Source organism: Aethalodelphis obliquidens, unplaced genomic scaffold (assembly GCF_003676395.1).
Source record: "Aethalodelphis obliquidens isolate GAN/ISIS:26980383/991018 unplaced genomic scaffold, ASM367639v1 scaffold9, whole genome shotgun sequence".
In the NCBI taxonomy this organism is placed as follows: domain Eukaryota; kingdom Metazoa; phylum Chordata; class Mammalia; order Artiodactyla; family Delphinidae; genus Aethalodelphis; species Aethalodelphis obliquidens.
In genome coordinates, this window is record NW_020837953.1 from 94,224 (window position 1) to 109,945 (window position 15,722).

Below are 15,722 nucleotides of genomic sequence, written 5' to 3' on the forward strand. Positions count from 1 at the left end.
CCAGGCGGTCAAAAAGCACCGAGCTGATATTCCCGTGCTATGTGGCTGCTTCCCACTAGCTATCTACCTTACGTTTGATAGTGTATACATGTCCATGCCTCTCTCTCACCTTGTCACAGCTCACCCTTCCCCCTCCCCATCTCCTCAAGTCCGTTCTCCAGTAGGTCTGTGTCTTTATTCCTGTCTTACCCCTAGGTTCTTCATGACATTTTTTTCCCTTAAATTCCATATATATGTGTTAGCATACGGTATTTGTCTTTCTCTTTCTGACTTACTTCACTCTGTATGACAGACTCTAGGTCTATCCACCTCATTACAAATAGCTCAATTTTGTTTTTTTTTATGGCTGAGTAATATTCCATTGTATATCTTCTTTATCCACATCTTCTTTATCCATTCATCCGATGATGGACACTTAGGTTGTTTCCATCTCCGGGCTACTGTAAATAGAGCTGCAATGAACATTTTGGTACATGACTCTTTTTGAAATATGGTTTTCTCAGGGTATATGCCCAGTAGTGGGATTGCTGGGTCATATGGTAGTTCTATTTGTAGTTTTTTAAGGAACCTCCATACTGTTCTCCATAGTGGCTGTACCAATTCACATTCCCACAAGCAGTGCAGGAGTGTTCCTTTTTCTCCACACCCTCTCTAGCATTTATTGTTTCTAGATTTTTTGATGATGGCCACTCTGACTGGTGTGAGATGATATCTCACTGTAGTTTTGATTTGCATTTCTCTAATGATTAATGATGTTGAGCATTCTTTCACGTGTTTGTTGGCAGTCTGTATATCTTCTTTGGAGAAATGTCTATTTAGGTCTTCTGCCCATTTTTGGATTGGGTTGTTTGTTTTTTTGTTATTGAGCTGCATGAGCTGCTTGTAAATTTTGGAAATTAATTACAAAGGCATTTTCTTTGCCAATGTTTGAAATATATATTTCCTGTAAGCTCTAACAATCTATAGTTCCTTAAACATAAAAATAGTTAATATAGTAATAATATAAATTTTAGCAGCACAAAAAAAAGTTCAATGGCAAAAATAGGACAAAAATTTGACAGATAGAAATTTATAGTTTTTTAAGAAGAAAAACTATATAAATACAAGGAACACTTGTTATTGCATTTATAATTCTATAAAACTACAAACTCTCCTTCTTAAAATTTTTATTCATGACATTATATAAGGCATGGGGCTCTCAGAATTTAGGTGCAAGTGTGTTTTCAGAGATGCCTCACTTTTAAACACCTGCTTAGGGTGTTGGTACAGGAAGACATACAAAGGATATTTCCACACATCCTGCACAGGATCGGTGATACAGTTGTGGGTTGACTTCAGGTTGAAAGACATACCTTAACTTCCTGCCAAGTAATAAAGGATCAGAATTCATTGCAACCATCTCCTTTTTTTCTGGAACCCATTTATAACACACACCATCCGAGTAGAGCAAACATAAAGGGTCAGTTACATACGCTGTCAGTTGGACATTCCAGTGCCTTCTGCTGACCTGCCACCACACCTTGACCAACCACTTGGGAGATGTCTTCCTAAAATGTAAAAGATACGGCCAGTTATCGGTATTACAACTGTAGGCTCAACTGTACTCTCCAAATTCAGCAGTCAAGCACCATTTAATGGGGCTTGAAGCTACTACATAAATGACCAACACAGCAGGCAGGAGAGTTCTATTCATCCACCTGGACTAACTCTCAGAAATGAACACAGGCTTGTCATTTCCAAATGCTTTTTTGCCCTTTCAGGTCTGTCAGGCTTTAAGCCTATCAGATATCTTTTGATGGTCATTTCAGCCAGAGTTTTTTCTTCTTGAACCCTTTCAGGGTTCAAGTCCTGATATTAGAATTTCTTTCCCCTTAAAATATCCAATTAGAGGCAAAAATGTACACTCACTAAAGACACTGGGAGATAAAAGTTAGGCTGAACTCCATGGAGAAGTGCAGACTTCAGACTTAGGAGAGACGCAAACTATCAAAACACATGTGAAACTGATGCATAGTTAAAGGACAGTTAGTTGAAATAAATGATGACAGTGATAAATTGACCAGAACGCTTGTCTGCCTTCCACCATATTCCATCCTTTTTTACAGGGGAAATTATTATATGATGGTTTACTCTAAGGCATGAACTCATACATTTTGCTTGGACAAGGCAGGGAACACAGAGAGAGACTGATCTGGATAGGAGAAAGGATGGGTTTACTTGGCCATTGGTAAATGTCTGAGAGACACCCAGGCAGAGGGTCTAGTACACAGTTGGCAGATAGGTAATCTATCTCAAGGTGAGAGGAAAGGTGTGACTTGTATAGTAGAGTGTTAGGAGTTTGTGACCCTAGCTCCTCAACTTAAAAGCTCTGAAATCCTGAGCAGGTTATCTGACCTTTCCAAGCCTGAGTTTCTTCGTATATAAAATGGGAAAAAAATAAGAGCAGTTATACACTAGGGATGTTGAAAGGATTAAATGGAGCAATACATGAAAAGCACTAAGCATGGTACCTGGCAAATAGCAGGTATTTAATAAAGATGCTAATGATGATAGATGAAATCAACCTATGATAAACCTACGTTCCTAACTCTGCTATAGGGTTGGTGAAAACAATTACCTGGACAGCACACTTTCTCCTTTGGGGAACACTGGTGTACTATTTGACACCACCACTCCCACCCCCACCCTGGTTTCTTTTCTGGGCATATTGATATACTCTTTTTTTTTTTGGCTGCATTGGGTCTTTGCTACTGCACGCGGGCTTTTCTGTAGTTGCAGCGAGCAGGGGCTACTCTTCGTTGCGGTGTGCGGGCTTCAGTAGTTGTGGCGCATGGGCTTAGTTGCTCCGTGGCATGTGGGATCTTCCCGGACCAGGGCTCGAACTCGTGTCCCCTGCATTGGCAGGCAGATTCTTAACCACTGCTCCACCAGGGAAGCCCTGATATACTCTTTCTTCAACAGGCTCCCATCAGATTTGCAACAATACAATAGATAATGATCAGACTATGCCCAGCCATTCATTAATACTAGATTAGGTTATAATTTCATTTTTGTCTCCTCAATTCCCTATTAGTTTCTAACCTGAGAGATTTAACCCCACCACGTAATATCCTGAGACTACAGCCTAGGATCCCTGGATGACTGTGAGTACCCCTAGCTGCTTACTTGTAACATTTTTTAGGACCAGAACTATCTCTCATTTAGATTCTCTCTTATTTCCCCCATATGGAAGGAAGATCCTAGAACTCCTCTCCCTCATTCCTAGCTTTTTCTTTTTCTTTTTTTTAACTTTGCTCCTAAACAGATTATGTGACATAAAAAGAATTTTAAAATTACCTCTTCCCTTAATTCTTCCCTGAGCCCCTGGGTGGTGCCCCTTCACAGCATGACCAATTTATTTTATCACTATTTTTTGTAACATTATATATATTTAAAAAACTTATGTGTTTGTCTCTCATATACTAATATCATTGATTTTTTCTTATTTGTTTCTTAAACATATGGCAGAATAGAATATAAGCTTGATAAAGGGCTAGTGCTAAATGAATCAAAGTTCGGGAACTTAAATCTTAAATGCGCCTGGATGGATTTCAGAGCCAGCCATGAAAGGAAGGGCACACAGTGAAGGTGACCCTGTGGCCTCTATTTTAAAGGATCACAGCTGAAAGCAGAGAAGAAAGACATGGGAAAGTCAGTAAATGGTGCTCATGGGAATTTTCAGAATAAGAACTCTAAACTACCTTATAAACGGAAACCACTGGTGGTGTTCCCTCTAGTGTGGATCCAATGGCCTTAGGAAGAGCAAAAAGTGCCTCTATTTGAAAATGATACTGCAGAGGTCTGCAATTCTACCTTTGTTTAAACCAGATTAACCAGCAATGTGACAGAAGAGCTGACTTCCCCAGCTAAACACTTTAAAACCCAATTTGCATATGACACAGGGTACTACTAATTGTAGAACTTGTCCTCATCATTTGCACTTGTAAATGAAAAGAAAGGGCACTGGAATAGCAGCGAGAAAAATCTGGGTTCAGATTGGTTCCACTACTTACTAGCAGCAGTAGTGCTTAGAAACCTTCATTTCTCCCAACAGTGAGAACGCAGTAACCGCTACCTGAATGAAGCGTTGCCATCAAGGTTGAGTTCAACATACGCTTGCTGAGCACCTGCTCTGTGCTGTGAGAAAAGACTAATGGAGCCTTGCACTTATGACATGTACATATCTGGTGAGACAGAAACTAGAGAAATAATTATGGAAATATTGAACTACAACTGAATGATATATGTGTGAAGGTATGTGGCAGAGAGCAGGTGCCCAAGAGGTATTAATTTCCTTCCCTTTCTCTTATCTTGTCCTCAAAAATGTGGAAGGATGAAATCAGAGCTCTGAAAAGCATCTGGCCCACCACAATGTCCCATCTCTTATACTGATTACCCTTAAACCTCTGGTCCAAGGGACGGAGCCAGTACATGATGGTGATAAAACAATCGCTAGAACTTACGGAGCATGGTTGCCAGTTACCAAGCCAGGTAGGTTACATTTTTTTTTTTCCAATTTTCTGGGGATTTTTTTAAAAATTTATTTATTTTTGGCTGCGTTGGATCTTCATTGCTGCATGCGGGCTTTCTCTAGTTGCAGCGAGCGGGCTCTACTCTTCGTTGCGGTGCGCAGTCTTCTCATTGCGGTGGCTTCTCTTGTTGCGGAGCATGGGCTCTAGACGCGCGGGCTTCAGTAGTTGTGGCACATGGGCTTAGTTGCTCCGCGGCATGTGGGGCCTTCCCAGACCAGGGCTCGAACCCATATCCCCTGCATTGGCAGGCAGATTCCAAACCACTGCACCACCAGGGAAGCCCAGGTTACATATTTTAGATATCGATGTACACTACAGACCTATGTGTTAGGTACTTCTATCATTCTCATTTTAGAGTTGAAGTAACGGAGGTACAGAGAATCCAAAGTATATGCCAGGGCGCTTCTCTGGTGGCGCAGTGGTTAAGAATCCACCTGCCAATGCAGGGGACATGGGTTTGAGCCCTGGTCCGGGAAGATCCCACATGCCATGGAGCAACTAAGCCCGTACACCACACTACTGAGCCTGAACTCTAGAGCCCGTGAGCCACAAGTACTGAGCCCATGTGCCACAAGTATTGAGACTGTGTGCCACAACTACTGAAGCCCATGTGCCTAGAGCCCATGCTCCCAACAAGAGAAGCCACCACAATGAGAAGCCTGCGCACCGCAATGAAGAGTAGCCCCCGCTCACCTCAACTAGAGAAAGCCCACACGCAGCAACGAAGACCCAACATGGCCAAAAGTAAAAATAAATAAAATTAAAATAAAATTTAAAAAAAAAACAAAACAAAGTATATGCCAGGCCAGAACTTAACACAGACACATCTTGTTCCAAAGTCCCTGCCCTTAACTGAGGGGTAAACCACAGGGGCAGGGAAAGGCTCACTTCCTCCCAACAATTCATACAAGATTCCCAGGAGTTGGCCTCAACATAATGATTCCATTTTTAGATTCAACAAGTCGGAACAAGGCATGCCTGCTTATTTCGAGCCTGGGCAGGAAAAACAAAATTCATGGCACTTGACACTGCAGTGACCTTGGGTGAGTCACTTTCCTTCGTGTTTACAATTAAATTTAGAACTTACTAATCTCTCAGCTATTGCTCCAAGGGAGCTCTTAGTGCCTTCAAAGATGAGGTTCTGGGACAGTTTAAGGTGTTGACTTTGCACAGGGGACCTCTAAATTAGAAGACTGAGGAAGGAGTGTGGAAAGATCTTCTCATTTCATGAAACATACTGATATGACACATTCTGTGTGCATTATGTTATAATCCTCAGCGCAGCACTATGAGCCGCTGAAAGAAAATGCTTGGTGGGCCAGGCAAATTACTCTGATCAAGAGAAGGAGCTTCAGAGGACTGGACATAAAAGGCAACACTGGGAATGTTCTTTATAATAGATAATAATGGATTGATATCCAGCTTACAATCACCAAAGCTGGCTGACTTCTGTCCCAAAGCTGGGTACTCAACATGTCTGTCTGTCTGGCCACGGTAACTGGTCCAAGTGTGGACACCTGAACCGCACAAGAACATCCTATAGATTTTCCACAGTGGACCCAAGGGCAGAGAGCCAGCCCCTTTCTGGCAGAGAGGCTTAGGAGCCATGGACAGCCATGCTCATACCATGCTGAGGAAGCCAGTTTGAAGTAGAAGAGAGTCAGACAAATGTGCAGAGTCACCTCTGCCAGCACCAGGTCTCTGGTTCCAACTGTCCCTTCCTGCAATTATGTAAAAAGAACCTGTAGCCTATCAGTGAATTTCCCCTTCTGTCTATAAGATCAAGTTGAGGTTTTATCGCTTGCACCCAAGAGACTTCTGATTAAAATGAGGTGGAGCCCAGAAACGATCAGAATAACAAACTCACTGGAGTTGAGTCTGTAAATAGAGATGAAGTGAACTGAGTACAAGACAACAAACTAAAGAAAGCTGCTCAGCCTAAAAGTAGTCAAAGGACAACTTTTGCCTAGATCAGTCCCACCCTAATTCTTTTTTTTTTTTTTGTGGTACGCGGGCCTCTCACTGCTGTGGCCTCTCCCATTGCAGGCTCAGCGGCCTTGGCTCACGGGCCCAGCCGCTCCGCGGCATGTGGGATCTTCCCGGACCGGGGCACGAACCCGTGTCCCCTGCATCGGCAGGCGGACTCTCAACCACTGTGCCACCAGGGAAGCCCCCACCCTAATTCTTACCCACTCATCTACCCACCTGGATCAGGTGAAATCACATTAGCAAAAGCTCCCACAGCATCTTTACTTTCCCTTCAACAGTACTCATCAACACTAAGTCATTTATTTAAAGTCAGATTCAAATCCAGGCTGTGACACTTATTAGTTGAGTGTCTCTGTGCCTCAGTTTCCTAATCCATAAAATGAGGATAATAATAGGCTTGATCTCATATAAAATATGAATTAATACACTTAGAATGATGCCTTTTGGAGCACATAGTAAATGCAGTGACAGAGTTAGCTGCCGTTATTCTCAGCAGTTCTGGAAGCTTTCTGAAGGGAAGACTTATGTGTCACGCTCACTGTGATATGCCCTGTGGCTTGCACAGTGCTGGGGATATAACAGGCCTTCAATATAAAGTCACTTATTTTCTGCTTTCTTTGAAAGATAAGATAATCAACATAGGTTTTAGGTTATATGATCTTAAAATTATGTCAGCAAATAAGCCCTTCCCAGAGAAGTGAAAACTTTACAGATGCAAAGAACATCGTAACATTTCTGAGAAGCTCTGGGATTCAGATTATGGGGCACCAAACATAGGTAAGAAAGTATGAGTTCAGGGCTCTGAGCTGTCACAACTAAGGGCTTCTCTGGGCCCATCATGCTTGCTGAATAATTATAAGATTACTTTCTCAATTTAGAACTATCTGGTAAGCAACAGCTTCCTTCTAGGCAAGATGAAATTCCAAGTTGAATAACAAGTCTCCACGGCAGGCCATTAAATTGGTTGGGAGTGAAAGAAAGCTAGCAGACGTCCAAGATGTGAATTTGTATTAAAAATGTGTACCTATATTTCTGCTGTCTTTGAGTTCATGAGGTTACTTTACTGGGTACCCTCACATCTCTATATTATCTTCATTATGATGCAGAGGGGAAGAGAATGGAAAGAAAAGCCAAAAGCTTTTCTCTCGTGACTTTCGTGAAGGAAGTAGACTTGACTGTAGATCTACTGTCTTTTTTTATGACTGGGAAAGGGAAATTTATCATGTAGGCAAATCTCAAGTGATTTTCAGAAATACAAGACATAAAGTACAATGAGCTGTGAAAAATGGCACATATTTCAATGTAATTGAACTCTGCCATTGGCAATGTGCATACTGTCACAAAAGAGAGGCCAGCGCTGACTCAGACACATTCTTCTGTAGGGAACGCCTACACTCCTGCTATAGATGCTATTTTCACATTGGATCTGAAATATTGGATTTGAAACAGAAAATAATATTCATACAGTGGCATCGGCTTCCATAGCTGAACCAGAAATCCTACAGTTCTTGATGGACAGCAAACTGGGGATAAAAATGGATTTTAAGCACACAGTTCAGGACCTTGTTTTAAAAATGAGCAGGAGGGCTTCCCTGGTGGCGCAGTGGTTGAGAGTCCGCCTGCCGATGCAGGGGACACGGGTTCGTGCCCCGGTCTGAGAAGGTCCCACGTGCCGCGGAGCGGCTGGGCCCGTGAGCCATGGCCGCTGAGCCTGCGCGTCCGGAGCCTGTGCTCCGCAACGGGAGAGGCCACAGCAGTGAGAGGCCTGCGTACCGAAAAAATAAAAAAAAAAAAATGAGCAGGATATTACACCTGAGAATTCCAGCCTGGATGTAAGACTTAACAAGAAGCCTATAATCATCAGAAACACATTTTAAACTATTTTTTTCCCCAAACTTGGATGCCAGCACTTTAAAAACACTTAGGAATAATTTTTAATCAAGCACAGCAGTCAAAATTGATAAACTGAACCTGTATCAGAAGTCGTGTGGTATATTATTCCTTTAAAATTCTACACTGAACTCATTATCTTCTCCCATAGATGTTTTTGTTTTCTCTCTTTTTTTAAATTAGTGACAGTATCAGCCTCCCAGTTAACAGGTTTAAAATCACAGCCAGGGACTTCCCTGGTGGCGCGTTGGTTAAGAATCCGCCTGCCAATGCAGGGGACATGTGTTCGAGCCCTGGTCTGGGAAGATCCCACATGCTGTGGAGCAATTAAGCCCGTGCGTCACAACTACTGAGCCCGCGTGCTGCAACTACTGAAGCCTGCTCACCTAGAGTCCATGCTCCGCAACAAGAGAAGTCACCGCAATGAGAAGCCCTCGCGTGACAACAAAGAATAGCCCCCGCTCGCTGCAACTAGAGAAAACCCACACACAGCAACGAAGACCCAACACAGCCAAAAATAAATAAATTACTTAATAAATAAATAAATAAAACCACAGGCAGCCTTTATTAATCTCTGTCTTTGCCTGCTTTCATCTAATCATTTCCAAAGTACTCCTGATTCTAGGATCACAACATGAAGCAAAATAGATTTTTCTTAGACTTTGGGATTTCAAAGACCAGAAATTTTTCAAAAGGACTTTGAGGTTATAGAGTTACCTTTTTTTCTGGCCAGGTAATTGAGAGCAAGGGAATATTAGGTTGGAGTATATGAATTTGCTAATTTATGAGTCAAGAAATGGTCAACTATCAGCGATTTAAGAGGGGTCAACCTATTAGAGTCCTCTCCCCACAACTATCACCATATATTACCACCACAATGTCATGTAGGAAGAGCCATTTTAACACTAAAAAGTTAGGTAGGACACACTCTTAAAGGACAGTCTTTTAAATTGAATAAACTTAGCTTTATGAAGAACTCTCCACATGGTTATTATTTTTCATATTTCCCACTGACCAGTGAGAACCGTCACAGATCCACATGGGTCTAATTAATAACTCTTCAGTATTATCTGGACAAAGAAGAAAGCTTGGACTTTGGTGTCTGACAGTGGTCATGTCCTGGTTTTTCTACTTATAGGTTACAAGCTCTATGACAAATTAGACTTCCTAAACTTCAGCTTCTTTATGGGTTAATACCAAATACCTCTTGGAGAGGCAGTCTGGCACGAGTCAGGCATGTAAGGTTATGAGTCAAACATAAGGTTTTGAATCCTTACTGTGGCACTTACTGCCCCTAAGCCTTTAAGCAAGTGCATCAACTGGAATACTCAGGTCCCTAGTCTGCCAAATGGAGGGAATAATGCTCCATGATGGGGAGGATGGAGATAATACACTGTGTTCAGTTCCTAACAAATGATAAGTGCTCAATAAATGGTGGATGGTATTATTATTACTATTGTTACTACTACTGTTTTTGTTGGGATAAATAAGATAATCTTTTAAAGTGCCTACTACAGGGACAGGTACCTAATAAGTAGTCATTAAATAATGGTTTCAGGCTTCCCTGGTGGCTCAGTGGTTGAGAGTCCGCCTGCCGATGCAGGGGACACGGGTTCGTGCCCCGGTCCGGGAAGATCCCACGTGCCGCGGAGCGGCTGGGCCCGTGAGCCATGGCCGCTGAGCCTGCGCGTCCGGAGCCTGTGCTCCGCAACGGGAGAGGCCACAACAGTGAGAGCACCACGTACCGCAAAAAAAAAAATAAATAAATAAAATAAAATAAAATAAATAAATAATAGTTTCCTCTCTTCCAGAGACACCTAAAACTCAGTAGACAAGAAGGAACAAATCATCTTTCCCCACAAACCTGCTTTTCCTCCTGGTTTTTTGGTTTGTTTGTTTTTTGTTTTGTTTTGGCCACTCCAAGTGGCTTGCGGGATCTTAGTTCCCTGGCCAGGGACTGAACCCGGGTCCACAGCAGTGAAAGCGCCAAGTCCTAACCATTGAACCACCAGGGAATTCCCTTCCTCCTCATTATTTTATCAGTGAATGGCATCAACCAACCAGGCAGTCAGCCAGCTACCCATGATGTAATCCGAGAATCCTTGCCTCACCCTGCCTCTTCTTCAACTTTGACATTCACACAATCATCAAGTCTACCAATTCTAACTCCTGTATTTATTGAAAATCTGCACTCACTGACAGACCCCCTAGTTTAGGTCACTGTCAACTTTCATCTCATTTCCTCTAGCAGCTTTTTAAACTCCCTGCCTTCAGTTTTGACATCTGCTAGCAGATTCTTCACAGGGAGCTCAAAAGGATCTTATCAACAAGCTAATCTCATCATTATAATCCCCCTTTCAAAACCATTCCAAAGGCTTCTGTTGGTATAAAGACCTTTCTCCTGGTCCACAAGGCCCTCCACCACCCAGTTCCTGTCTACTGCTCGGCTTTCACCTTCTGCCAGGCCCACCTGCATGGCCACAGCTAGTAGACCTGGGATGCAGCCTCAGGTACTCACAGGTGATGGGGATGATGTAGGTACTCAAGTACTTACAGGTGACGGGGAAGCAGGCATTCTCTAAGCAGGGGTTAGAGAATGGTGGAAAGGTAGGGACTGAAATAAACTATAAGTACATAATTGATGAAAGGGGCAGCTTGGAATGCTGGTCTGTTTTCAGTAGGAAATAGAAACCAGGATTTTTAATGTAAAAATCTCCTGACAACCAGTTTGTAACCTTTGCATTAGACCTAATGTGGTGAACTCCTAGATGAAAGATGTCTTATTTATCTTTACATTCCTAGAGCTCGATACATCACAAGTTCTCGGGAAATGTGTACTGAATAACGAGAGTTCTAGCACACGCTGATTTTATATAGACAAAATCTGGTGTTAACAATAGCTACAGTTACTGAGCCCTTACTGCATTCCAAGCACTATTAAGAGTTTCACGTGCAAAATCACACTTCATCTTCACAGAAAATAGGAGGGTCTCCTCCTCCCCCATTTTTGGGTGGAGAAATGAAGGCAGACAGGATAAGTCACTTTCTAGGTCAGAGCTAGTGACGGCAGGGGGGATGTTTATGTCCATTCAGATATCAGAGCCCACGATTTATATCTGACAGCCTTTTTCATCTGAGAAAGCAAGTACTATCAGACCATTTGGAGATACAGGTATTATTTGTAACACTTAACACTGATTTTTCAGTAAGTACGTTTGAAAACTTTATGTGGATCAAGTGTATGAAGGGAAAGAGTAAAAAGTGTTCCTAAAATGTTGCTATTCTGGCTGGTGGGGACTCTGAAATGGTAAAACGCACTGTCAGCTGCCGCGTGAATTTCCATGTCACAGCCCGTTTAAGTTAATGATAGTTAATTCAGAAACAATTCATGCTTCCCCAGGCATCTTGCTACCCTGTAAATTCTAAAATCTCCACAAAGAAACTACAGGTTGAATGCCACCTCGAGCTGACTGGAATACTCTCATTTTTCTATTGTTGCCCTAAGGGTCAGAAATTACGTTTCATAATGAAAGACAACAGTAAAGACACACACGGCAGACCGTGTGAAAAAACCTAAACATTTTGAAAAATTGTGAAAAGTCTAAATGTTCTTGAGGCTGCTGCACACGAAGTAGGTCTGTAGTGACAGGGATCACTCGATACACAGACTGCATGCACTGTTGCTAAGCAGTGTCATAGAGTGGGGCTAGAATGACGCGCACATCTGCTGGGGGCATTTCCTAGCAAGGTTATCTTGGGCTGCTGGCCAAGCCTTGGGATGATGCTTGTTCTCAAGACCCAGATGGTGTAACAACTGCCATTTTAATAGCTCCAAACCTGTCTTCAGAGGAAAGCTTTAAAGCACGTGTCCAGCAGAAGGTTTGCATACTGGGAGCAAGAAAGGTAAATTCTCTGACTGGCAACTCTCTGTGGAACTTACCAGGTAAACACATATATTACCTTGCTGTTTATTTTATTATAATTTTTGCAAAGACAGAATATGAGAATATATCCTGCCACCGCCATCTCTTGCAGACTTCCATTGCCTCTGCCGCAGTAAACTCCCAGCCAGCCCATCAGTATCCACTCTGGCCCCTGTCCAACCTGATCGCTACATTACAGCTACAGTTTAGAGTCACCTCCGAAAGCCCTCCATGGCTTCCCACTACTGTTAGCATAGAGTCCATCTCATCAGCGTGGCCTGGCCCCTGTCAACCACTCCAGTTTAGTTCCCATCTCACCAGTTCTGGCGACCGTGAACATTCAGAATTTCAGTTCCCCAAACTCCCGGAGGCTCTAAGGTTGCCCAGCTCCCTCCTTTGTTTCTTCTTTGCCCCACTGCCTGGTAGCGCTAGCTTCTTCAGATCTCAGTTCAATTTTCACTGGGAGAGCCCTCCCTGATAAGGTCAAAGCCCCCTATTCTGTGCTCTCTTAGCACCAAGCGCCTCTAGTTCTTAGCTTTTATCAAAGTTGAGATTTCAAGCTATATGTAACATTACACGATGTCACTCTCCCATGAAGACTGTAAGCAACACAAGAAGAGAGACTATGTCTGTTTACCTTTGGTAGCATCTTCCTAGGAACTAGCACAGAGTGTAGCAACAGGCTGAACACAGGAATTTATAAGGTAAAGTCAAGCTTTAATTGTGATGGACAAAGAAGTGGGGCTTTTTTTACTTGAGTGCAGATTATATTAAACACTTGCAAAAAGATTCCAAAATGTGGAGAGACTACATTAAAAGTTCCTCGCATAGGACCATATTATAGTTCTTTAACAGAATCACAGAATTTCCAGTGTAGAGGTTACCCAGAATCAAATTTCTGATTTGGTTTCAGTTTGTGGATTGTCTATATTCTGTCTTCCCCTCTTTCTTCTTCCTCCTGTAATTTTTTAAAACATCTTTACTGAGATATAATTAACATATCATAACATCCATCCATCTAAAGTGTACAATACAATGGTTTTACCATTCAGAATTATACAAGTGTCATCACAATCGAAGTTTAGAGCATTTCATAATCTCTGAAAGAAAGCTTGTACCCATTAGGGTCACTTTCTATCCCCCAGTCATAGGCAACCACTAATTTACTTTCTGTCTCTATAGATTTTGGTTCTGTTTTTTTTTTGGGGGGGGGTAACATCTGGCTTTTTATTGATTCAATCAATACATTGGGAATTTAGTAGCAAGTTAATGGCAAGCACTTACAAAATCTGTTTTTCTACTTTTAAAATAAGCTGTCTTAAACAATCTACAGCAACCTAAAATCACAAGAACACACGTGAGTGGCTGAAGCACTTCTGCTGTTATGTCTGTGTCAAGCTTATTTGTAATTTCCTAACAAGTCTTCTAGTGCAAAGTGCACATAATCATTTGGAACCTTCATTATCATACTTGGCTCTCAGTTTCCCCTATAAATAATGGTGCTTAAATGTAAGACTTTGAAGTAAAACTGGGCAAGTGTGCCCATATTAACAGAATTACCGTATGACCCAGCAGTTTTACTCCTAGGTACATACCCAAGAGAAATGAAAATACACATCACACAAGAACTTGTGCACAACTGTTTACAGCAGCATTATTAATAATAGCCCTATTAATAGGAGTGAAGCCGTGCTGCAGATTTTGATTCTTATAGCATCATGTATCGGTACTTCTTTATCTTTCATTGCTAAATAATATTCTACTGTATGGATAGACCATATTTTATTTATTCATTCATCCATTGGTGGACATTTAGGTTGTTTCCATTTGGGGCCTGTTATTAATAATGCTTCTGTAAACAATTGTTTACAAGTTTTTGTGTGATGTATATTTTCACTTCTCTTGGGTATATACCTAGGAGTAAAACTGCTAGGTCATATGGTAATTCTGTTAATATTTTGAGGAACTGCAAACTGTTTTCCAAACTGGCTGTAGCAGCAATGTATGAGAGTTCCAATTTCTCCATATCCTTGTCAGTACTTACATTATCTGTGTATTTGATTATAATCTCTTAGCAGGTATGAAGTGGTACCTCATTGTGGTTTTGATGTGCATTTCTCTAATGGTTAATGAGGTTGACCATCTTTTTATGTGCTTATTGGCCATTTGTATGGAGAAATGCCTGTTCAGATCCCTACCCATCTTTTAATTGAGTTATTTGTCCTTTTATTATTTTGTTGTAAGCTAGTAGCTCTGAAATTATTTTACTGGCTATTAGTATCTATAACAACATGGAGGAGGAGACAGACAAGAACCAAAGAAAACATAAATTGGTTTTACATCAAGGCAGAAAACTATAGAATCAGACAAGGTTAGAGATCCAAAGGTGGTAGCAAGAACAGAGGTTAGATATTTATAAGAACAACACAGGGGCTTCCCTGGTGGCGCAGTGGTTGAGAGTCCGCCTGCCAATGCATGGGACACGGGTTCGTGCCCCGGTCCGGGAAGATCTCACATGCCGCGGAGTGGCTGGGCCCATGGGCCATGGCCGCTGAGCCTGCGCGTCCGGAGCCTGGCTCCGCAACAGGAGAGGCCACAACAGTGAGAGGGCTTCTCTTTCTCCTTCCTCCCCACCTAAATACTGAGCTTCTAAAGAGAGCAAGCTGATGTGAACACCTGTCCTTGAACATCTCAAGCCCTTTAAGAAGTGCTAATAGTTTTACTCATCACTGAATCCCCTGTACATAACATTGTCTGACATGCAAGAGATACTCAATTAATATCTGTTGTTTGAACAAATAGATCACACGGTGATACTTCTGATATTCCAAGAAAGGCTGTCTATGTGAACTGCACAATGAAGAGACGATGGGGTTTAGAGGCAAAGAGAACTGGGTTTGAGTCCCAGCCATAGCACCCACCAGCTGTGAGACCTTAGGAACAGACTTGACATCTCTTAGCCTCAGTACCTTATCAGTAAAGTAGGGCTAAAAACATGTGCATCATTGGGTTAAATAAGATAACCAGTACGAAAATGCCTGGCACAGCTTAGCTTCTTGAAATGTTTTAGTTTCCTTCATTTTATGAAACATCGGTTTGGAGGTCTATATCACTTCATTTACCAATGTGAAAGGTAAATTTCAGTATCTACCTGTTTCTATGTTATAATTTTCTATATTGGAGTTCAAGGTTTAGGGAAAGAAAATCACAAAGTTCAGATCCCAGCGTAACTCTCTTGCTGTCCCTTGACTTCAGTTTTGTTGTATATCTGTATCTCTCCGAGAAGCAGTACTGCATAGTGGTTTAGAGTGCAGCCTCCAGCCTCACAGTGCATGGACCTGGATCCTGG

At 42.0% G+C, this 15,722-nt stretch overlaps 1 protein-coding gene across 18 annotated transcripts in view; it reads right to left on the minus strand.

The window, feature by feature from the left end:
* PATJ (PATJ crumbs cell polarity complex component) overlaps window positions 1-15,722 on the minus strand; it is a 358,987-nt gene that overhangs the window by 73,649 nt on the left and 269,616 nt on the right. For 14 of the 18 annotated variants that reach the window (XM_027108328.1, XM_027108332.1, XM_027108333.1 and 11 more), the window contains one exon: window positions 1,473-1,547. The exons of the other annotated variants lie outside the window; for them this stretch is intronic. In XM_027108328.1, coding sequence (XP_026964129.1) covers window positions 1,473-1,547 — 75 coding nt within the window. The remainder of the gene's footprint in view (window positions 1-1,472; window positions 1,548-15,722) is intronic. 18 annotated transcript variants of the gene reach the window in all.